The following is a 25,052-nucleotide window of genomic DNA, read 5'->3' as shown; positions in this document are numbered from 1 at the left end:
AAATGAAAGTATAATAGCATAAGGGGTTCCATTTATTAACCCAGTGTTTCATAAACCCAAGAAGACACATTATTAAATGGAAAGAATGCCTTTCCTGCAATCTTGAAGACATTAGGTTTCTTACATCATAAGACATAATAAACTTCAAATAAATACATAACTTAAGGTCAAATGATAAAAAAAAATGAATTAGAACCAGATCAGGTACCATTCACAGCCAAGACTGTGGAAGAATCAATTCATTCTTTCAATGACTATATGAGCCAGGTTGCAACACACGCGGTTTCCAATTTCCTTTCTAATTTTAGCAGCTTTAGTTTTCCTTCTACCCAAACTTTAATTCCACGTAGTCACAGTTATCCACTTTAGTTCCCATGGTCCTCTCTATTTCTTGTTTTGTCACAAACCCTTCCTTTATCCATAGATTTGACAAGTACAATTTTCTAACATCGCTTAATTTATTTATATCACCTAAGCAATGTAACTATCTTGATCTTATCTTGATATATGGTGTGACATGTTATTCTAAGCCTAGTTTCTTCCAAAGTACTTTCTAGTTTTCACAGTAATTGTGAAAAAATTCCTAACAAGAGATAGGAATGACTATGAAAATAAGTAATTTTAATTACATGAAACTGAAGAGCTATAATATGAATAAAATCAATAAAAGTAGGGCAAGAAAGGAAGATATCAATAGGACAAAATCTCTGCATCAAATATTTGAAAACAGCCTGATTCCCAAGATATTTAGAGAACTTGTACAATTATATAAGACCAAGAATGGATTAATGACCAAAGGATATCAAATAGTTTTCAAAAGAAGAATTGTACTAAACAATCAGAGAAATGCAAATTGAAATAAAGCTGAGGTTACAGCTTCCATATTATTATTGGGAAAACCAGGGGAGTTGACTTAAATATTAAATGTGGGTCCAGAAGGGTGTGAGGGAGACAGGAATGACAAAAGATGGGGACTTAACAAGTCAGGGAGACTGGGTTTAACTGCTAAGGAAATGTCTGTTAACAGAAGTGGCAGTTAGGCCCTGTCACCCTGCAACATCTAGACAAGGGGCCTATGGAAACTAGCAAGAAAATGACATGATTTTATAACAAATTTAATTAAGGGAACTATGGTAAAGGATGGGAATAGGGTTTCTACACTTTCAGACGAGCAAACCACAGGGTCAGGGGAGGGACTTATCTATACTCAACTGAGACCTAAAGCAAAACAGGGCCCAAAAAATAGCAGGACTGAAGTGGGTATCCTCACAGCAGAGTCCAGACTCACTCCAGTGATGCTGCAGTTCTTCCAAGACCACTATTTGTACTTCTTCAAGTGAGTAGATACTGGGAGTTAACCCAGCCCAAGTTAACCTGCAACTCAGGTTGGGATTAATAGTCTCTATCAAAATCTCCCACAAGTAGATGACAGTCTGGATATCAGGAAATCTGGGTGCAAATCCACTTCCTCTGAGGTCTCCCAGGATCAGTTACAACTTGTCCCAACCACCATGGAGTCCATCTCAGAGAGATAGCCACACTTCCTGCTTCCCTATTCCATTTGGAATTCTTAAGCCCTTCCTGTTAGGTCTCCTAAATAATTACTAAGTAATCCTCCTCACAACAGTTCCCCCCTTTGTACAAAGCCAAAATTAACAATATTTTGGTATTTGTGCACTACAAACTAAACTAAAATTCTAACCCAAAATAACAAACAACCTACTCTAACTCTATTCTATCTAACACTATCCTACTCTACCCTATACTAGGGATTTTAACAAGGAAAGGTAAAGGGATAATTACATCGAACAGTTACACAGTTCAAAGAACAAAGCAACAAGTAACAATGCAAAATTTCCAACAAAAATTAACAAAATGAACAGCAAATATGAAATATCACAAAAGTCAAAACGAACATCAAACACAACTCCTATTCTAATACAGAAATATCCTCCTAACTAATAAATGCAAACAATTTTGGAAAATACATTCTAACACAACATTGTATAAGTCTATTCATCAAAATTACAACAAAACATTAAACTCCCTTATGCAAATTACATTTAAATGTTTGCAACTAATTATATCAAATTATTCACAGAATTCACATTTATACACACATGCATGCAGGATACATACTGTGTATATATGTACACATAATATATACATATCATACATACATATATACACCCTTCACATATATGCAATACTTACACTATATTACAATTTACAATATACACATACTCTTTACACATCTATTTACATTATTTTGTGATATGTGATCTGTAGTATGTTATATGTTCTTCATGTAATGCAATTTTGTTGTGTTCATTGTATTTGCACTTTAATGTACATTAGTACCTTATCATATCCTCTAATCTAATCTAATACTATATCTATTTCACTAAATGATTCTAAACTATCCCTATGGTGTTAGTATATTAGTCTAGCTATATCTACCTAAATAACTAGCCAATCTTTATACAATATCCAACAAAGTGACAAAAATTGTGATAGAAGTAAATGTTAGGGGGTTATAGAAAAAGAAGCACAATGATACACTGTGATGGAATTATAAAATTGGGCAATCTTTCTGGAAAGAAATTTGGAATTATACTAAGCATTTGACTAGAATATTCATATTCCATGACTCAGAGATATCACCACCAAAATGTTTTTAACAGTATTTTTTGTAGTAGCAAAAACAAGAAACAATAATATTTAATTTGAAAACAGCTAAACAAACTGTGGTACATGAATATGTAATGGAATATTACTACCATGTAATAAACCATGAATTTTAATAATATAGAGAAGGAAAACTCATGAACTGATGCAGAACTAGGAAAACAATACATGCAACAATGAAAAAGAAAATAAACTGAGAACAGGGCAATTAATTATAATTATCAAGGGTGAAGAAAATGTACTTCTTTTCCTTTTTGGCAGAGATAAGGAAGTATGGATATAGAACATTATATCTGTGCACTGTCAAAATTTGGTTGACATTTAGTTCTGCTTGAATTTAGATTTCAGTTTCATGTATTTTTCCATTTTTTTGTTAGAATAACTACAGAGGGAAGAGGGAAAGGATGTATTTAAGAATCCATGCATTTTTTTAAAAAATATAAAAAACTTTTATAAGAAGAAGAAATGGCTACGAAAATAGAAGAAAAAACTATAAATGTAGTTGAAATGCATTAATTGAATACCTACTATGTATAAAACATTGTAAGTGCTGTTCTTTTGTTCATTTAAAATGACCCTAATGAAACAGCTTCAAGTACTAGAAAGAATATAAAATTTACCTGTTTCCCGACACTGTTTATGTCAAATTGTAAGGGGACTCCTTTGGGTATCTTCTTCTCTTCAGGATGATCCCTTTTCATCAAAAATGATGGTATAGGAGTACGAGTTAATCGGGATCTCTGAGCTCTATTAAAACAAATTTTTCAAAGTGAAAAATTAAATTGGTATGACATCACTTTAAAAACTATAAGAAAATTTTATATATAAGATGTCTTGACTGACCTAAAAATTCTAATATGCCAGAAATATCTTCTTATTAATGAATTAAGATTTTAAGCTATTAATTGCCTATAATGTAGTCATTACAACACTGGTTATTTTGTCTAAATACTTAATGTGTAGCTTCTACAATTTAGTTCTGTTTGAGACATAAAATATTTTGAAGAAACACTTAAATTCAACTTACTGACTCTCTCCAATAACTGTCCCATAAGAAGCAGTATGAAGTAGCAGAAAGGGAAAAAACTAATAGAAAAGCTTTCAAGTCAGAAGGATCACAGTTCAAGTCCCATTCTCAACACACTTATGGGGAAATCACTTAGCCTGGCAGTGCCTCAGGTAACTCTCTACAAGTTATAATGGAATTGCCCAATGTATATTGGTGAAGTGGTTTCCAAACCAGTAACGTTACAATGGCAAAAATTAAAAGTATTCTAACTAATGTTCTGAAGATTAAACCAGTTAGGATTCATTTATAAAAAAACTCAATAAACTGAAAGAGAAAACTTTTTGACACTTTAACCTTGCTTCCCCCTCCCCAAGAACAACTGCCAATCATGAATTCATATCAATATCAGTTTGTTATATTTTTTATTTCTATGTCAAGAGGCAGATATAAGAAAAAATTCTGTCTTAAGAATCCTAAAATATAATGCATTTTTAATGATTTGTTTTATGTTAGAAGTTTCTTAAGTCATTTCGGGGAAAAGGTTTTTGGTCTATATCCCTAAATAAGAAGAAGAGAATATTCTAATTATTTTCTTTATGGAGTCAGTAAGTTAGTCTGATGACCAAAAAGTGGCCCACACTTTGATGGTCATATGACTAAGTACCCTTCAAGTCTTGAAAAATTTCACACTACAATGAAATAATACTGGCAAGTACTTCAGCAGAAATGACAATGTGCATGGCAAACTGAAGGGTCAATATACCTGAAATGAGTCATTCATTTCAAATTAAGGTGAATAAATAAAAAACAAAAGAATCCCAGCTAAAAGTTGAAGGGAAAAAGATGAATAAATACTCAAGGTAAAACATGGTAGACTACTATTCTGCTACCAATATAGGTCTCAGATCATTCTGCTGAAACTTAAATATAAATTGAGAAGGCTGAAACTTTAAAATACTTACTAAAAAAGGAAGTGGAATGATTATATAAACTGTCAAAATTCTGTTTTAAAAAGCCTTTCACCTTTCTATAGGTTTAAATATGAAGCAGGTTTACTGGCTTAAAAAAAAAAATAAGAGAAAAAATTTACTTACACTGAAGGATGAATTGCTCCAGGATTGTCAATGGATACAGTCAAAATTCCTCCATTTGTGGTTGAAGTCCGCCATCTAGTTAAAAATATATGAAAATACCTCATCAAAACTATGAAATCTATATTAGAATCAACATTCTCTTCTTTTAGTTTTGTGAATTTTCGATTAAAATAAATTTGGAAGAGATTTAAATTTATAGCATCATCCACTTAAAAAATAATTAAAACCCTACTATCCATCTTAGAATTGGCTAATTCTAAGACAGAAGAGCTAGTTAAGAGCTAGGAATTGAGAGCCAGGAGAGGTAATGGGTTCAAATCTGACCTCACCTAACCCCCATAGCCTGCTTCTTACTGCTTTTCTGCCCTGGCACTAGTAATACACAGGATTGATACTAAGATGGAAGGTATGGGCTTAAAAAAAAAAAAAAAGACTTGCCCAGGGTCATATACAGCTAAGGAATTGTCTGAGGCCAGATCTGAATGCAGGTCCTCCCAATTCCAGGTCTGACAATATCTGTTGTGCTACTTGAATGCCGCCAATATCATGCTCTTAAAAGAATGCCAATTCAAAGAGATTTAGAAAAAATAAGTTTTGTTGAATCCAGTGTTTAAATACATATATCTAATTTTGTGCTATTTAATCATCTCTCTACCCATTTATCAATGACATCAGTTTTCCCAGTCACCCAAAGTAGATAATTGTGAGAGCTCTTTATTTTTACCACTCCACCATCTCCTATGTACAATCTATGAATAAATCCTATCAATAATGTATGTTTGGAATTGGGGAGATGCCATTTAAAAGTAAGTTAAGAGACTTCCTATGGTCACGTGGGGGCTTTGAGACTACATTTTCCATGATTCCATTGGGTTTCCGGTTTCCAGTTTTTGGGCAGAGGGCAGTTTAAATTAGGAGGAGGGCCTAAAAAAGGTCTCTTGGTTTCCTGGTTAGCTGGCTGGCGTAGGAGAGAGAGGATGGGCTCCGGCGGTAAATTTAAAGGTAGTCAAGCGTGGTCACAGATATTTCACCAACAAGGCCATGGCTATTAAAATAAATTTTTCTCTTACTATATGTCTTTATCATTTTTAATCGTAGCAATTCTTCCTTTATATTCTTTTCCTCTCTCTATTGCCACCATCTTAGACTAACCAGGTCCTTACACATGGATTTCACAAGGGTTTCCTACATAATCTCCCTTTTTTTCAATCTCTATCTGGCCTGAATTCTTATAGCACATTGACACCACATTAATCTTCCTAAAATAACATTTGTACTAAGACGGTGTCCCACTTTTAAAAAGCTACAACACCCTAGAACCTGTTGGATGAAGTACAAATCTTATTTTGCCTCTGCAACTACTCTCCCTTTTCCAATATTCTAGCCATATTGGTTTTTTTCCATTGTCCTCATGCCTTAAAAATACCACCTTACTCATCTTTCAAGGCCTATCTACAATTCCCCTTCTTTCATGAAGTACTCTTCTTCTTAGTCCTTACAATAATGGCATCAAGAATACTCAATGAGCCATGCCCTTTGACAATTTGTCATCTTCAAATTCTTTGGAAAGGATTTCAGGAAACATAATTTAATACATAGCATCCCAATCAACAAATAATACTTCTGAAGACTGAAATGACATATGTTGTAAGACTAAAATAAAATCTACCTTATACTGCCCAAATGATAAAGTAATATTTAATTATGTGAAAAAGGACTTCATATTAGTGATACCTTATATATTCTAGAGTTTCATGTTTTATGGGGATATATGTGAAGGGCTGTGTGTGTACATACAAAATCAGAATGTATTGCCATTTCATCACAATAATTACAATCAGTATTACCTCAATATTCCCATACGCTTCTAATTTTATGAACTTGATTACATTTAATTTAACTACATGTATACATACATGCACAGACAACCTATTATTACTTGAATACGTAAACATTTTTGTTTTATGATTATGGCATAATTTTTTATTTAATAATTGGTACAATTATTTTAATAAAGTTGCTCTACATTTAAGAAGTGAAAATCACCAGACAAGGAAGAGTTATCTTTAGCTTTCTTAAAAATGAATCCATTTCCTTAATGGATTTCTTTATAAAGTATCATTTCTTTATAAAGTATCATTTTCTGTGGCAAGGAGAATGATTTTTTACAGAGGTTTAAAGCAAGATAACCACCACCAACTTTAAAAATTCCACTGATCACTTCAGAACCCTAACTCATGATGAAATGAGAATGAGAGGCCATACAATAAAAATTAGCTGGCAGCTGGGTAGCTCAGTAGATTGAGAGCCAGACCTAGAGACAGGAGGTCCTAGGTTCAAATCCGGCCTCAGCCACTTCCCAGCTGTGTGATCCTGGGCAAGTCACTTGACCCCCATTGCCCACCCTTACCACTCTTCCACCTAGGAGCCAATACAAAGAAGTTAAGGGTTTAAAAAAAAAATCAGCTGACACTTTTTTGGAAAAATACACTTGGGGGGGTGGGGGTGGGGAGCCGAGTAGCTCAGTGGATTGAAAGTCAGGCCTAGAGACGCGAGGTCCTAGGTTCAAATCCAGCCTCAGACATTTCCCAGCTGTGTGACCCTGGGCAAGTCACTTGACCCCCATTACCCACCCTTACTACTCTTCCACCTAGGAGCCAGAAGTTAAGGATTTAAAAAAAAAGAAAAAAAAAAGAAAAAGAAAAACCCACTTTTAAAACAGGACAAATATTATTTTCATTTCTATTTTATAAACAAAGAAACAGACAAAAGTTATATGATTTGTCCAAAATCAGATTGAGTACTGAGAAGGATAGTCAGAGCAGTTTCAACTTTTGCTGCTACTAAGCAGACATCTTGGCTCTGTCCCCCAGTGTAAGTACTGAAATTAGAATCCAAGTGTTCTCCTTTAGAAATGGAAAAAGGGTTCACATATAAAATCTGCATTAGGGGGGGAGCTGGGTAGCTCAGTGAATTGAGAGTCAGGCCTAGAGATGGGAGGTCCTAGGTTCAAATCTGGTCTCAAGACATTTCCCTGCTGTGTGACCCTGGGCAAGTCACTTGACCCCCCCCATTGCCCACCCTTACCACTCTTCCACCTAGAAGCCAATACACAGAAGATAAGGCCCTAAAAATAAATAAATAAATAAATGAATAAAGTAGAATCTGCAGTAGTTCCACAGACACATTGACAAATGAGGCTGTTACTCTAATGTCTACCTGAAACAAATCTTTAGAGCTTCTTTTCCAAGTGAATACTCCTTTAAAACCCAAAGATAAGAGGAAGAACAACAAAAAAATCAGGGATGAGCTATTAATTTCAGGTCCACTGTCCAATTTTCTTTAATTTCATTTTAATTCTTTTCAGTATTATAACACATGCTCATTTTGCTAGCTATATTGATAGCTTTTAAAAATGATGTTCTTAAAGAATAAATTTAAACTTACTGACGAGTTCTCTTCGCTGTTGGTTTGTCTAACAGTTGTCCTGGATGTAGCTGGGCCTGAACCTGAAAGAATAAGCAAAGCAACTGTTCTTGTAGAAAACACAGGATTTTTAAGCACAATAAAATTTCAGCAAGAAGTTACCAATTAACTGAAGTGCAGTGATGAAACAGAAATAGGTTTGGGAGGAGGAAAGTATTATTAATAAGCCAAACAATCTCAGCTATTCCAAGCAAGAAATTCTTAGACCTGTAACCATGATAAAAAGCTGAAGATCTACGTATTACACACATAGCAAACACATGCTTCACATTAAAATAAAACAACTTTTTCAGAGGAAGTAATTTCTCAACAAAGCAAAGCAAGCAGGGAAGATAAGAGGAAATGTTCATGAAGGGTGCTGCACTCCCACTCCCAGAGGACCTCCTTCATTGCTCCATCTACAGTATGAAACCACACCCCCAAATGACAACTGTCACAGTTGGTAGCTCAGGGTCTTCTCTTCTGATTAATAAGCCATTTCCCTACCTTTAGGCCTCTTCTGAAAAGAAAAGTTGCTTGACGTGTGTCTTTTTGCTGATTTAATTTAGTTCCATTCCTGGTGAAATTGACTGGAGCATTATTCCTATAACATTTATTTAAAAAAAAACAAACCACACAAAAGAACACAAAAAACACAGACATTACTGTGAAGATCAGAGAAACTTCAAAGGGAAAACTTCAACAAATCATGTTTAAAAGAGAAGGATAAAGAATCTGATGAGCTTCTCAAGAAAAGGAACATAAATTATTTCTGAATGTACTGTAAGACAAATTTCAATAGTTCAAATTGTGGGAGGCCTATTAACTTCAATGTTGATGTACTCTGCCACAGTAGTTTTCCAAGTCAACAATAACATTAGACTTACTTACCCTGCAAAATAAAAAAGTGAAGGGGATAAAAAATCCAAAATAGACAAGCAGAAAACATCAATTTGCATCTGGATAATGTTTTTAAGCTTTCTACTCAGACAGAAAGCGCCATGTCTTATTTGACTCATTCTCTAGAAACCCAAGTAAATCTCCAGGTCATGTGTTTGTAAACTGAGACTGCCCCATCTCAAAAAGGCTACCCCCGAATGTTAAAAATAAATTTAAGATATGCTGAAAAGAATACTACAACGACATGCATTCTGGGACCCCAGGGTTCTACATTTTCCGACTCCATTGCTGACTTGTTATGTGACCTGACAGTTCACTACCAGTCATAATTTAGGCAGCTGTGTCACGGGGACAATATAACCAAATGAGATACCATATATGGAAGGGCTCTCAAAAGTATTAAGTCCTAAGCACATCAAGACTCAGTATTTATACTGGGGGTGATGGCTGCGTGATTATACAATATAAGCTCTCTCTAGATTTCAGCAAGGTTGTTGGTAAGAATTTATACTAACCCAAGACCTGAGAGAGTTCAATCCAGGTAAATATCAATGATCCAGCAAGTGCTTTTCAAAGAACAACCAAGTCCAGGTAAACTAGTCCTTTTTTAAAAAACAAAACAAAAAAGCCCTTACCTTCTGTCTTAGTATAATGGTTTCAAGGTAGAAAGGAAGTAAGGGCTAGGCAAATGGGGGTTAAGTGACTTGCCCAGGGTCACACAGCTAGGAAATGTCTGAGGCCAGATTTGAACCCAGGATCTCCCATCTCTAAGCCTAGCTCTCAATCCACTGAGCCACCCAGCTGCCCTCTTAAACTAGTCTGTCTAACCCTGATGCTGCTTCTGACTTCTCTGATTACCTTTTGAATCATTCTATATGTTCTCTCTAATCTGTTTTACACATAGCTTTGACATCTATTTTACATATTATTCAACCCAGCTCAAGAGCTTCTCCATGAAACTTCCCCCTGACTGCCTGACCTCATAATGATCTTTTTCTTTACTGACATCCTATGCTACATAAAGTGTCACTTGGTTATTGTTCTCTAGTTTTATTTTAAGCACTTAAAGAGAATTTATACACATATATGTATGTGTGTGTATATATATGTGTGTGTGTGTGTGTGTCTTCCATATAGCTGTTCAATGAAATATGCTTCTGAAACACCCAACTATATATACATGCAACTTAAAATAAGAACCTAGCAGGTAAATATGCACATAATTATACATTTTCTCTGTTATAATATAAGACATTTTGAAAGCAGAATTAGGATTTCTACAAAATAAAATGAAACTATCACTTGATTTCTAAGGCACATTATTAACTGTAAAAGCTAAAGCAAGATTTGATGAACTTAATCATATACACATATATACACACACCCTGTGTGTCATATCTGCAAAATTAAATAAATGTGAACTAGTATTATTACGAGTTTGACTTTCTAAAAGAATATTAGCATCTCAGGAAAGTCTTTTCTGATATTCTACTATTCTTCACAATAGGTAAGTTTACTCTTGGACTTGAAGGAGGTGCTTAACTACATGTTTCCTAAATTAGCTATCCCCAGACTTCACTATTCTAGATTCTAAAACAAGAGGTGGATTCCACATAATAAGTAATTTACTATGCAAATCATTTGTAAATATTTTAAATAAGCTTCATTTCAACTTACTAAGTACTCTTTAACCTCTCATTACATGCATGGTTCTGGGCTAAGTGATGGAGTTACAAAGATAAAACAAAAACCTTGGAGATGAATACCCAGAGGACTGTGTTCATATAATCCTATTAATAAATATCATATTTTAAGTGTGTAGTCACAGGGAAAAATTCAGAGAGGCAACATGGAAACAGTTCTGGAACTGGGAGTCAGAAAACTAGGATCTACACCTCAGTTATTTATTTGCTAACCTATGTGATTTTGGACAAACCATTTACCTTCTCTGATACTCAAGTTTTTTAGCTATAAAAGGAGGGTAAAAATATTTATATGACGTGTTTTAATGATGAAATAAGAATATAAAGTGCTTTGTCAATACTCATATGCTACATAAATGTTATTTTATCAGACAATTTATTTCAGAAGTTTCTTTTGTGTAATAATGATTTTAATCTGCTGTTTTCCATACTGTCCTCCTTTTGGTAGCAACATGGTAGACGACAGGTAAGGATGAAATACCATTAATTGAATATTTTATTAATATATTATGAAAAGTTTTCCTTTCTTGAATGGGTTGGACTAGAGGGCTACTAAATTCCCTTCTATTTTTCAAATTCTGTAATGCTGTATATGTTATAAGACTAATTACTGTGTCCATTGTGTTTGCTAAATTTTTTGTTGTACAGAAGGACTCCTGGTTGAGAGGATAAAGAAATTATTGTGATGTGAAAACAAAAAGCATAAAATGCAAGCTATCAACAACCATGTGAAAGAATGCTTCAAATAGCAAATAATAAGAGAAATGCAAATAAAACCCTCAGAAAAAGATGATGAAAGATGCAAATGGTCAATGCTAGAGGGACTGTGAAAGAAAGGCCAGTTAAACAAATAATGTAATGTTAATGGAAGTATGATTTAACTAATTTAGAAATTTGGAATTTTAACTAAAAAAGTCAATAATGAGTAGGGCTACAAGGGATATCATACTATTAAAGATATCAAGGTCTCAAATACATAAAAATGATAGCAGCACTTTGAGTAGTAACGAAGGATTATAAGGAAAGTAGGGTTACCCACTAAAAAGGGATACTTGAACAAATTGTGGTATACAAATACAAGCAGATATTTCTATAATAAGTTATGAATAAGAAGAATCAGAAAAACTTGTCTGAATTTATGTACAGCAAAATAAGCAGAACAATTTAAAGGAAAATCAAAATAATGCAAATGAAAACCACACTAACAGAATGTTAAGAAGTATGTTCAAAACATTGTTCAATCTTGATTTCAGTGGACAGATGAAGCATGCCTGCTGCCTGTGTTGAGAGATGATGGACTATAAGTGCAGAGTTTTTTTGACTGTCCTCTTTTGTTAAAATGGAGGAGAGTGAGGGATGGTTGAGACAAGTGTCCCTGGGAGGTGACTGATAAAAATAAGAACATTAATAAAACATTGTTTTAACAATTTAAAGGCACCAATAAGAACTAGCTTTTAAAAATGTGACTTGTCCTCAAGGAAGTCTTGCATCACAAAATCTCTGTCCTAAAGTATTTGAGTGCACAAAACAGAAGGACAGGACTCCATATACAGCTCGACCTGGATCAAATTAGTTTGTCTTATGATTCTAGCAGCAATGTTTTAAAGCAAAATTATAAAATCCAGGACATTTTATTTTACTTCTATAAAGATTTAACAGACAGTGCTCACAAAAAACAGCTGGGCTTTTTCTCCTGTTCACCTCGTCTTTACTGAGAGCAAATGATCAAAGGAATTTACAATTAAATGTAAAATTGCTACTGTGGTCAAATAGAAAGAAAGCTATATTTGGAATCATAGGCCTGGATTCAAATTCAGACTTTCTAATATTTTCTAATATTTGTGATCTTGAGAAAGTCACTTAATCCGTTTCAGCATCAGTTTTCTCATCTATAAAATAGGGGGTTGATCTAGATTAGATCCCTAAGATTTCTTAAAGGTATAAATTCTATGACTCAATGATTTGATTTAGTTAATTTATATATAGCTTCAAGTCAATGAGACTTCATAAAGAATTTACTCTGGTTTGTTCTTTATGCCACAGGTTTCTGGGAAAGACAACTTCAGCCTAAATTGATCTTCGCACTCCATTTCTGTATACCTTTTTGCAATTATAGTTTTAAGTGGCAAGAAATTTAGGGAAGGTGATTGATAATTTAAAAAACAAATTTCGGGTGATTAAATTCATTAGGGCTAATGATATAATTTAGATAAAAGAATCTCAGTATGGATTATCTGCTTGCTTAGCCCTCATAATTTAGGGATCCCAGCTAGGGGTCTTGAAAAGATAGGCACTCTGTCATTAGGAAGAGTGTGGATAGATTAACAAAAAATCTATCATCACTCCTTGGAGTGGGGTGGGGAACCACAACCAAAACACTTGCCCACCAATAGTAAGTCAGTGGCATTATCTTAATTTATGAAGGAGAGCACATTATAATGGTTTATTTCAAACCTCTCACCTTCTGCTTAACTGGTTAGGCCTCCTGAGAACTGGGATTGGTTTCCTCTGCATGTCATTTTGCCTCTGAAGGTTTGTCTTCCTTTTTAACATTGGATAATATCGCTGTATGTTCTTTAAAAACAACAACAACAACAACAACAACAATCTGATTAACATGGTTTCCTACATATAGATAGAAGGTGTTCTACAATGGGGGTAATAAAAGATTTAGCATTAGAAAATAATTAGATTATTTATTATTATATTATATTATATATTATATATTATTAATTAGAAATAAGATTTAGCATTAGAAACAAGGGTTCAAGAACGGTTCTGACACAGAAACTGTGTGAATATTGAAAATTACTGGGGGTAGCTGAGTAGCTCAGTAGTTCGAGGAGCCAGGCCTAGAGACAAGAGGTCCTAGGTTCAAATCTGACCTCAAACACTTCCTAGCTGCGTGATCCTGGGCAAGTCACTTAACCCCCATTGCCTACCCTTACCACTCTTCTACCTTGGAAGCAATACATAGTATTAATTCTAAGGTGGAAGGTAACGGTGTATGTGTGTGTGTGTATATATATATATCTATATATCTCAAACTTCTTAAGCTGTTTCCTTTTCTGTGAACTAGAGAGAATACTTAGATTAGCTTTACCCCTTGGGAAGTTACTATGAGGTAAGCATTTTGTAAATCATAAGGTGACATAATTATTTGTAGTTCTGACTTTTTTTCCTTCCTTGAAAGAGCTTTTTTTTTTTTTTTAAAACCCTTAACTTCTGTGTATTGGCTCCTAAGTGGAAGAGTGGTAAGGGTGGGCAATGGGGGGTCAAGTGACTTGCCCAGGGTCACACAGCTGGGAAGTGTCTGAGGCCGGATATGAATCTAGGACCTCCTTTCTCTAGGTCTGACTCTCAAACCACTGAGCTACACAGCTGCCCCTTGAAAGAGCTTTCTAGAGGGGCTCTAAATAATTTAACTGCTGTATCTTCTCTAAAGCCTTGGACAGTATTTTGCCCAAGAATGCCTTTAATAAATGTTGAATGAATGAATGAAATGATATGAATATAATAATGTGAGCTACAGCTGAAAAATGATCAACTTAAGGTAGTATGTGGCAACTTGATATAACACTAGCTTAAACCAATATTCTTAGCAAAAAGAAAAATGTAAACATAATCCTGAAAAATGAAAATATTGCATATAAAAGTTTTTCTTCTTTGAGTAGAAATGTAATTTTAAAAAATAAATCTATGGTACTATTAAAGATAAGCTTAAAAACTGTCAGAAAAAAATTAATTTCCTTAGTGTAAATAAAACAGATACAGTTAAAATTCAGTCCAAATATTTAAATTCAGAACTAGGTAGAACATTTAATACCCTCTACTTGGCTTTTTATTTCAAAAGTTGGCTTCTTTATGCTTTTCTTATTTCTACTATGCCTTCTCTAGAGCAGGGGTTCTTAACTTTTTTTTTGTCAACGGGTCTCTGTCTCATGATTTTTTTTTAAGTGCAAAGAATAAAAATTCATAGGATAACAAAGGAAACTACTTATATTGAAATAGTTATCAAAACTTCCCACATGGACCCCAAAGAAAAACACCTGCTTTAGACCAGTGCATTGTTCTAACATATCACAGACATGGTCTGGACCAATGCTTACATTTGTTTGACTTATTTTTAAACTTAAGATTTTAAAACACTGAAGTTTCCAAAAATAGAATGCTTAACAAAGTCTAGCTATTATTCTTAAGACAGAAATACAAATTTATATATATATGAAATAAAGTGAGAAATCATGCATAAAGAAAAAATGCAATGTTAAAACAGAACTTCTAAGATTAAAGTAAATATAATTTTATCATTTCTTAGGAAGTTGTCCGTACTCCTTATTTTCACCATTCTAATCTGTATTGCTGCCAAGCTAGCCTTCCTTAAAAGATGCTTCCACATCTTGTCACACCTACTAAAAAATTTTGAATGCTTCACTATAGATTGTCCTATAAAATTTTTACCCCCTTTCTCACTTTCAAGTCCTTCCACAAAGTTTTCTCAACTAAGTTGGATTTGAAGCCTAGCCTTGCTACTTACTTATTAAATATGTGACCATGAACAAAATCACCCAATTTCTCCAGATGTTTCCTTATCTGCAAAATGAGATTGTACTAGCTATTCAATCTTATTTCATAGCACATGCTAATAGGACTAGTCGTTCTTATCCACCTATTAATATAATATACTCAAGTATGCCTTCTCTGACTAGTGAACTCTAACCTCTCTATCTACATAAACGCAACTCATTTGGTTGGGTATTTATAAACATCACAGCCCACTTCAATCAATGACCAAGGGGCAGGTAGGTAGCCCAGTAGATAAAAGAGTTGTGCCTGGAGACAGGAGGTCCTGGGTTCAAATTTGACCTCAAACACTTCCTGGAACTGTGACCCTGGGCATATCACTTAAATTAATACTGCCTTAGGTAAGGGTTAAAAAAAAAAAATCAATCACCAACCATTTATTAAGAACTATTATATGTTAGGCACTATGCTGAGAGCAGTAAATACAAAAAAATACCAAAAAAAAAAATGAAAATAGTCCTTGAGCTCATGAAGTTTGCATTGTAACAGGGAATTCAGCATGCATATTAGCATATTATTTATGTTTACTAAGAGAAATTATACAAATTTAAAATCTTAAGATGACAGAAGTTATATGCATGTACCAAGTAGGTCAAGTAAAATATCAAAGGCTTAGAAAAATACATTTAAATCAAAGAAAAAATTTAAAGATAAGCAACACAGAATATACCTACATTTCAGAATAGATTTTTTAAAAGCTAAAAAAAAAGTTTTTAAAGCTAAAAAAAAATTCTATCTCTGACTGTAAATGACCTCAAACTCATAAAAACTTAAGACACACTGTTAATATAAATTCTGGCCTCTGTACTGATTAATTTGCTTAAAGTCCCCTTCTAGATCTAAATCCTATGATAGATCAGATAAATAATGCAGGAACTTTACCTTCAGTAAAATTTCAATTAAGATGATCTTACTAGAGATACAGACATTTTGATAGTTTTAAACTGACATTTATTATTTTTTGTAATTTTTTTTTAAACACATAACTTCTGTGTATTGGCTCCTAGGTGGAAGAGTGGTAAGGGTAGGCAATGGGGGTCAAGTGACTTGCCCAGGGTCACACAGCTGGGAAGTGTCTGAAGCCGGATTTGAACCTAGGACCTCCCATCTCTAGGCCTGACTCTCAATCCACTGAGCTACCCAGCTACCCCTTAAACTGACATCTTTAAAGTGCAATCAGAATTGTATGTCACTTGCCCAGTTACTCATGAGTGAGAAACAAGTTAGTATGTAACAATAAAACTGCATAAAAGTAGACTAATTGTGAGGAGGGATTAAGTGAATTTTGCAAAAAGTATAAGATTTTTAAAAAGTATTTATTCAGGGAAACAATACTGCCTTGTGGATCCTTTAGGTACTTACTTTAATGAATATATGTCATTTGTTATTAGCAGTGAAGTTGTTAAATGTGAATTTTAACTTTTACTATGCTTGGGAAAATTTTGTCCTTTTAAGTTATTTTAAGTATTCCTATAATCTTTTTTTTAAAAAACATTTATAATCACTTTGAAGAATATACTTAAAGGGAAAAGAAAATATGAAAAAATTAGAAGTTGAAATTAGTAAAATGTTATATTTTTAAGATTACTAGACAGTTTCTGGTTTAGTGTTTATTATATTGTCTATGTATGTAGATATATATGTAACAGTTCTGAAAAAAAACAAAAAGCTAAAATGTGTTGTTTCAATAATTGATCCTGTACTTAAATCCTTGATACAATGTCTCATCCAGGCAAAGATGCATTGCTGAGGTCTTGAATCTATGTCATCAGACCACATCAAGCCAGATTCTCCTAAGATGAAAAAACAACAGCCCCGGATATGAACTGTCCCCCAAAGACTGAGTGTAGTCAAGTTAAAAAGAATCCTCATCAAAAGACTAGTTATCAGATAATGAAAGTTTTGACCAGGTTTTTATCTCCTGAGGTTATCTATAATTAGTGTGTACCAGCATTAATAAAATAAGTTTTTAAAAAAAATACTTTAAAATATTTGTCTTGTACACATAAATCCTAATCCAAATTGTGGATGGGGGTAGGTGGGGAAGAGAGACATTTTAAACTTCATGATAGTGCCATCATCCTACCTTCTCACTGAGAGGTGGTCGATTAATAGGACTAATTCCTTTACGAACTCCATTTGCTTTCCGAGCTGCCAGGCCAGTGATAACTCCATAACGTCTTTTTCCAGGGCCCATTCTTCCTCTTCGGCCCAAACCATTTTTACCAAAACCTGTTGAGATGAAATGAGAGCAAGATAATTAACTATAATGGAAAAAACCATACAGAAGGCTGCTAAGGCCTATAACAGTTGATGGGCAACCTTTTGAGCTCGGTGTGTCAAAATTTGCCCAAAAAAGTGAGCATAACTTGGGTGGTTTGTCACTTCAAGAAAAAAACCATAATTTCACAATATTTATAGTTTAAATAACAAAAATGTATAATTGTAATATATAACTATTTAACAAACCAAAATAGGTAAATTAATATAGGTAGAATTGCCATCTATAGTGCACAGTGTCTACACTACACTATAGCAAATATTTCATCCTCAGCATGCAGCCCCATACTTCTCTGTATGCAGTTGCATGTGGCCATGTGTCATCGAAAATAGCTATGCATGTCAGTGCTGTCACATATGTCATAGGTTTGCCATCACCAGCCTATAATATAAAAAGTAACTGACAGTGGTCCATTGCTAGGTTAAAGTTATATCCTCCTCCTTTTCTTCTTCTAAGGGACTTTGGAAATTCAAACACCAAATTAGAATCTTCCTTGAATCTCAAATTAGAAGAATTTCATAACCATCTTGCTCTGAGTTGAGGGAGTTCTCTTACTTTAAGTTGGAGTTGTGCAAAACCTTAATGATACCCACTACTATTTCTTTTCAGTGTCAGGGAAATTAGGGCACAGTATTCAAAAAACATATTTATATAGATTAAAGCCAACTTATAGAAGACATCTCTGAAATATCTCTTCCTCTTTCCTTCCTTCTTCCCTCCCTTTCCTTCTTCTATCTTAGAATCAATACTGTGTATTGATTCCAAGGCAGAACAGTTTACAGCTAGGCAATGGAGTTAAATGACTTGCCTAGGGGCCACACAGAGAAGTATCTGAGAACAGATTTGAACCTCCCATCTCTAGACTCTCAATCAACTGAGCCACCTAGCTGCTGTCCCCCCATCTGAAAATTATTTCTAAGGTTGCTCTATCTTGTCAGGTTCATCAAGATTCCTAATCTTCTTGCCCAAACCTTATTTATGACCAATGTAATGCTATCCATCACAAAGTGAATATGAAAAGAGCACCTAGCTAGGCAGCTCAGTCTCTTTCCTGCTCTTTTTCTCTCTCTCTACAGCCTATTATAGTTAAATAGGACAGAGCAGACCTGACCAAACCTCAGATGTCACATCATCACTGCACATAGCAATTTCATCATGGCACACTTTATTTGTTGTTCAATTTTACCCCAAAGAACAAAAAGCCCTGATCTTCCTACTTGTACTCATCCATCTATGTGTTACTGCCAAGTTATCTTTTAAAGTCTTATTCTGCAGTATAGGACAGAGATAAATAGTACATAGTACAAGCAATAGTGAGGATACACCTCCAGGGCTCCCAAGACCTTTCAGGGACTACATCCTTCATCCAGCTACCTAAACTGGCCCACTTTCCTGTTCATACATTTCCAACATGTTTTCCATAAATAAAATGAAGAAGAATTTAAGTCTTGTAGACATACCAACCACTGAACTAAGAGTTGGGCATGAATAAAAAAAGGACACAGTACCTACATTCAAGGAACTCAAGTTCTAATGAGGGGAAGAAAACACATAGAGAGTGGGAGATTCAGCTGAAGAGTGGGTAGAGAAATCCAGGTGATTCATAAGGTACAACAGCCTGGCAGAAAGGAAAACCCTTTTTATTTCTAAATCCCAAGTGTGCATAACAGAGTGGATTGACAAGTGTTTAGCCATCTGGAGTGAGCAGGGTAGGGAAGATAGTATAGTGCGGGTTTTATTGGAAGGACTGTAGCTAATAACTTTCTGCTATCCAAGCAGTGGCCTAACTGCCTCTCAGCCAGGGAGGTTAGAGGTATTCAGCCCACCAGCTTTTGGAAGAAGCATACTCCAGAGGCAAAGTGGAACAGGAAATTTTGGTTTTCTCACACTGATGTGGGTAGTAGTGAATAAAAGCACTATCTAATGATAGAAAGCTAAAAAGATCAAGAAGAAATCTCATTTCTCATACTTTAGCTATGCAATCTTGAAGAGGTCAATGAATTTTCTTAGTGGTGTGAGCATTTCCAGTCACTGTTACATTACAAAGTGGTATTGATTCACATTAGAAGATGGGTTTTTTTCTCATTAGAAGTTAATGCATACTAAAAAAAAAAAAATCATAGGCCTAGTTAAAAACAAAACAGCGATACACTACTTTTGTGCAAAGGTTCCTTGGAAATATGCTACAGCAATCATGCTCTTAATTATCCTTTAGATGACCAGTAACTGATTCCTCAAGAACTTTTTTTTAAGATTCATACTCATGGGAACATGTCTTAAAATGATGCATAATTTGCAAATGTTGAAGTACATCATCTCCAAAATATACTCTTTATCCCTTTTATACAGTTAAACAACCAATTCATTTTCCACTTGTAGTGTCTCTCATATATGTATATGTGAATACATACATACACTGCACTAACTCAACTGACTAGCCACTCAACTGCTTGTCACAGTATGGATAATAGCCATTCTCATCCATTTAATTTAGTTTGTACAACATGGATTATCTCTTTCGAATAACCAACCATTGATATGAATAAGAAAATCATATAATATTTCAGGCTGAGGGTGAAGGCAATGGTATCTACAAAGAGAAGTCCTTCACCATCTACAGGAACTCCATTTTCCATATAGACCCAGTGAAAGATGTATTTCATGCCAATGACTGATTAATAGACCACTACTGAACAGAGTTGTCTCTGTATTTATGAAGAAAACCTATATGATTTTGATGTATACATAGGGCTCCTCATAAGAAAAAATTTTCTAGCTTTATTTTGTTCTGCCAAGTCAAAAGTTTTTTTGAAATGAACATGGAAAGACTTTGTGTTTTTTTGGGAGTACTTTTCAGCCAACTGTATGGCAATAGAGAGGGGTGTTATGGGTAAAAGGTAACAGGGGAGGACCCAAACAGAAGAGTATTCACTATTACCATATGATAGGAAAAATGAGAATAACTGGACAAAGAATCCTAATGCAAACTCAAAGGGAATGATAAAATTATATTTTATTCATTGATGAATTAAATACAAATAATTAATAAACAAGTTTAGAGATATGCTTCTACAATCAATATTAAGATTTTATTTTAAAGATGTTATCTTCTATAATAAACTTTGTACAAGTCTGCCTGAATCTTTCTCATAATTCAAAAGGAGATACTATAATGTGTGTAGTATAGTTACTTAGTCAGGATCATATAGCTATTAAATGTCTGAGTCCAAATTTGAATTGTTTTTCCTGACTCCAGGTCCAGCACTCTGTTCACTGCATTATCCAGCTGTTTTTCTTTGTTGTAAGGGGAGAGATAGTATACATCCAGAAATGACTGATAAAAAAAACAAAAGGCATCAATAAGACTTTTTCTTAAAACATAAGCTGGGAGAGGCAGCGAGGTGGTAACTCAATGTATAGGGAATCAGACCTAGAGACAGGAGGTCTAATTCCAAAACAGAAGGTAACAGTTTTAATATTAAAAACAAACAACCAAACCCACCACCCCCTCCCATAAGCTGGGGCAACTAGGTGGCACAGAATTGGGAGGACTGGTATTCAAATCTGGCTGTAGGTCCTAGCTTGGTGATCCTGGGCAAATCATTTAATCCCATTTTGCCGACCCCTTGCCCTTCTGTTGTTACTAAGACAAAAAAAGAGGATTTTTTTAAAAAGCAAAAACATAAGTTAAGGAAGATAACATGTAAAATATGTACCTGGTTTACCAGGTTCTATAAACTCAGCATACTATCATAAATCTCTTCATGGATGGCTATGGATTGTTTTGGTTTTTAAAGCCCTGTTTAGCCTGGCTTCAACCTTGCTTGCTACCCCCAAATATATTGTTATTCTTCCTAGTTTCCCTGGAACATTCTCCAATTTTCTCTGTTCTTCCCATACATTTCACCTTGGATCTTCTTCTTGACTTTGCACCAGCTATCCTCCATACCAGAAATACATTATCTCAATGCCATTCCCTCAGAGTCCCATCTCTTTCTTTAAAAAACAAAAACAAACAAACCCACACCCTTACCATCTGTCTTAGAATCAATACTAAGTATTGGTTCCAAGGCATAAGAGGTGGGCTAGGCAATTGGTGTTACAAAAATGACTTGCCCAAGTTCACATAGCTAGGAAGTGTCTGAGGCCAGGTTTGAAAGCAATTCCTATTGACTCCAAGCCAGGCTCTCTATACCCTATACTACTGTCCCATCTTTCTTCAAAATGCAACTTAAGCAACATCTTCTCCACAAAATCATTCCTGATCTGCCAAATTGCCAGTGCCCCTCCTCACTACTTTGCATTTATTTACATTATGTACATGTGCTTCTCCTTGAATGAATATAAGTTTCTTTAAAGGAGGGATTGCTTCATTCTGGGCCATTTTCTCCATGAGGGTAAAGCATAGTGCCTGGCATACAGCAGCAGATCCTTAATAAGTGCTTGGTGATTGATTCAATTTTAGAGTATGAGGCAGCAGAAAGCAGGCTGGATAGGAAGTCATAGGACCTGATTTTTGGCTCCCCTGCAAAGGAGCTCTGTAATTTTGGGCAAATCACTTAACCTTCTCTTGTTCTCTATTTCCTTTGCTGTAAAATAATGGGGCCTAAAGACCCCTTGGAATCCATCCCAGCTCTAATTCAATAAACCTGTGATTAATAGACCTGCTTACTTGCCCCAGGCTAATCTGTCTGTCAGTACTCTTGATCTCACATCTCTTCTAGTGGCCTTTAGGAATCTGTCACAAAACAAAGGCCCTCCAAACCTAAAAAACAAATAAAAACTGATAACTACCATCAACCAAGTGATTATCAGTTCCTTTCTCTTCTTTCACTGATAAAACTATTATAAAGAGCCTATACTCATCCACCCAAATAAGCCTCAAACTCTTTGCAATCTGACTTTTGCTCCTACTAATCTACTGAAATTGCTTTCTCAAAGGGTGTCAATGGTGTTTAAATAGCTAAATTCAATACCCATTTCTCAGTCCTTATTTTTTTACTTTTGTATACATAGTTTGGATTCTATAGAACATCTTCATCCAGAAGCCCTCTTCTTAACTTCCATAACATTTTACTCTCCTGCTTCTCCTACTAGTTTTACCTTGCCAGACTCTTCTCCACTGCTTCATCATCTAATCCTGTTTTAAGTTTAGATTCATATTCTATAATGGGCTCTCTTCTCTTCTAAACTCCTTCATGACATCCTCTTCTATGGGATCAACAACCAACCACTTCTACATGGTTGACTCCTAAATCTACAAATCCAGCTCTAATCTCTGCTCTGAATATCTGTTAAGAATCTATATCAGCAACTTTAAACTCATGTTTCCCCTCCCCAAGCTATACTCCACCACTCCGGTTTCTATTGAGTATGCCAATATCAATATACTACCAGTCATCCAAGTTCATAGACCTCAAGTCATCTTCAACTCCACTCTCCCTCACATCTCAAATCTCATCAGATGCCAAGACCCATGGATTTTATCTCCATTCCTTCCTCTTCTCACACTGCGCCCAACTTTGGTTCACACCTTCATTACCTCTCACCTGGACCACTGTAACCACCTTCAAAAATCTGTCTCCTTGTCTCCAGTACCTCCCATATCCAATTCAACCTTTTTCCTGCTGTGAAAATGATTTCCTAAAGCACAGGTCTGACTATATGTATGTAACACTGCTCTAACTCCAAACTCTCTAATGGCTTCCTTTTTTTCTATGGCAAAATACAAATTTCTTAGCCTAGTATTTAAGGCCTTTTACAAACTGGCTCCAAATTGTCTTTCCAGTCTTATTTTCCATTATTGTGTTTCCTAGAATGTCACACTTTTTCCCAACTGAACTAGACTATTAGCTATTTGCCAAACTAAACATTTCACCTCCCATACTTTCACTCAGAAGATATCCTGTCATCTTCTAAGGTTCAGCTCAAGGATTGCCTCCTCCAAATAGCCTTCCCTGATTATCTTGGCTTTTTCTCTACAAATTTTTCTAGAATTCAATGTCTGGACCTCACCATTCCAATGTAATATATTATTGCCTCTTATGCCCCAGGCTCTGTACTAGGAAGAGGAAAAAACAAGGAGATAAAAAAGATAGTATCTGCTCTCATGGCCTTTATACTCTTTTGCCCCCATAATTTTCTATTTTTCATTATACTTACTGATGTACATGTTATAACTTCCCAAAGAGAATATCATATCCTTACTGACCAGGATAGTATTTTTTTTTCTATCATGGTATCTGAATGTTGTATGTACTTAATATTTGTTGAATTATAGAATGTAAGGTTCATAGATATTATTTCACTCTATCACTGATCAGTTCACAGATAGTATCATTTCCAGTTTGAGCGCAGGCTTGGACCTCAAGTGGGGACCCTGTGCAGATGGGAGCACAGCTATGGAAGCAGTGCCCTGAGACTGCTGAAAGAGCCTCGGGCAGAGGGGCAGACCAGGGATAACCAGGAGGCTGGACCCCGAGAACAAGGAGACCTGAGACCTCCAGAGCCTAGAGAGCTCAGATAGACCCTGAGTGTGAGGATAAAGCTGAGAAGGCACTGGGCTAACAACAATGGCAAGCCAAAATCAGGAACCCCAGAAGAGAAAGATTATCAAGAAGAACTCTGTAACACTCGACAACTTTTACACAGAGAAAATCCAGACAATAGAGGAGAACAAACAAGCAATCATATCCAAACCTTTCCAAAATAATGAAAACTGGTCACAAACTATTGAAGAGTTCAAATCTGAGATGATGAGAAAGATGGAAGAGATCTGGCAAGAAAATAACAGTTTAAAAGGCAGAATTTCACAACTGGAAAGTGAGGCTCAGAAATCTACTATTGGTATTATATTTTAAAGACATCAAAGAAAGGGGGAGAATACTTATACATCCCCAAAATGAGAGTAGCACTTTTTATTGCCAACAAAGGGGCAATCTACTGGATAATGAGTAACAAGATTATGGCAATGTGTAATGGAAGATTACTCCACAACAAATGATGAAAAAGAGAGATCATGGAGAAGCCTAGGAAAATTTATATATAAACTGATGCCAAATGAATAAGCAAAAAACAAAACAAAACAAAACATCTAGACAATATATGATAACTATAGCATTGTAAAGGAAGACAAGTTTGAAAGACTCAAAAGAATGCTGAGGAATCCCATGATTAACCATGATTGGAAGAGTAGTGATACATCATTACTTCCCAATCACTTCATAAAGAGATAATAGGCAAGATATGTAGAATGAAACATGTATTTTCTGAGAGCCAATGTGTAGATCTGTTTTTCTTATCTACTACTATTTGTTACAAGGGAAGAC

General features: G+C 35.0%; 1 protein-coding gene across 2 annotated transcripts in view; it reads right to left on the bottom strand.

Moving 5' to 3' along the window:
- FYTTD1 (forty-two-three domain containing 1) overlaps window positions 1-25,052 on the bottom strand; it is a 38,923-nt gene that overhangs the window by 1,412 nt on the left and 12,459 nt on the right. The window contains exons 3-8 of one of the 2 annotated variants that reach the window (XM_044670020.1): window positions 17,530-17,675; window positions 13,321-13,433; window positions 8,764-8,860; window positions 8,239-8,300; window positions 4,792-4,866; window positions 3,309-3,435 (exon numbers count right to left, since the gene is read on the bottom strand). In XM_044670020.1, the coding sequence (XP_044525955.1) occupies window positions 3,309-3,435; window positions 4,792-4,866; window positions 8,239-8,300; window positions 8,764-8,860; window positions 13,321-13,433; window positions 17,530-17,675 (620 nt within the window). The remainder of the gene's footprint in view (window positions 1-3,308; window positions 3,436-4,791; window positions 4,867-8,238; window positions 8,301-8,763; window positions 8,861-13,320; window positions 13,434-17,529; window positions 17,676-25,052) is intronic. The other variant, XM_044670021.1, reaches the window with a different exon arrangement.

Source organism: Gracilinanus agilis, chromosome 3, assembly GCF_016433145.1.
Source record: "Gracilinanus agilis isolate LMUSP501 chromosome 3, AgileGrace, whole genome shotgun sequence".
Taxonomy (NCBI): Eukaryota; Metazoa; Chordata; class Mammalia; order Didelphimorphia; family Didelphidae; genus Gracilinanus; species Gracilinanus agilis.
The sequence above is the reverse complement of the archived record's forward strand: the minus strand, read 5'-3'. Positions and strand labels throughout refer to the sequence as shown.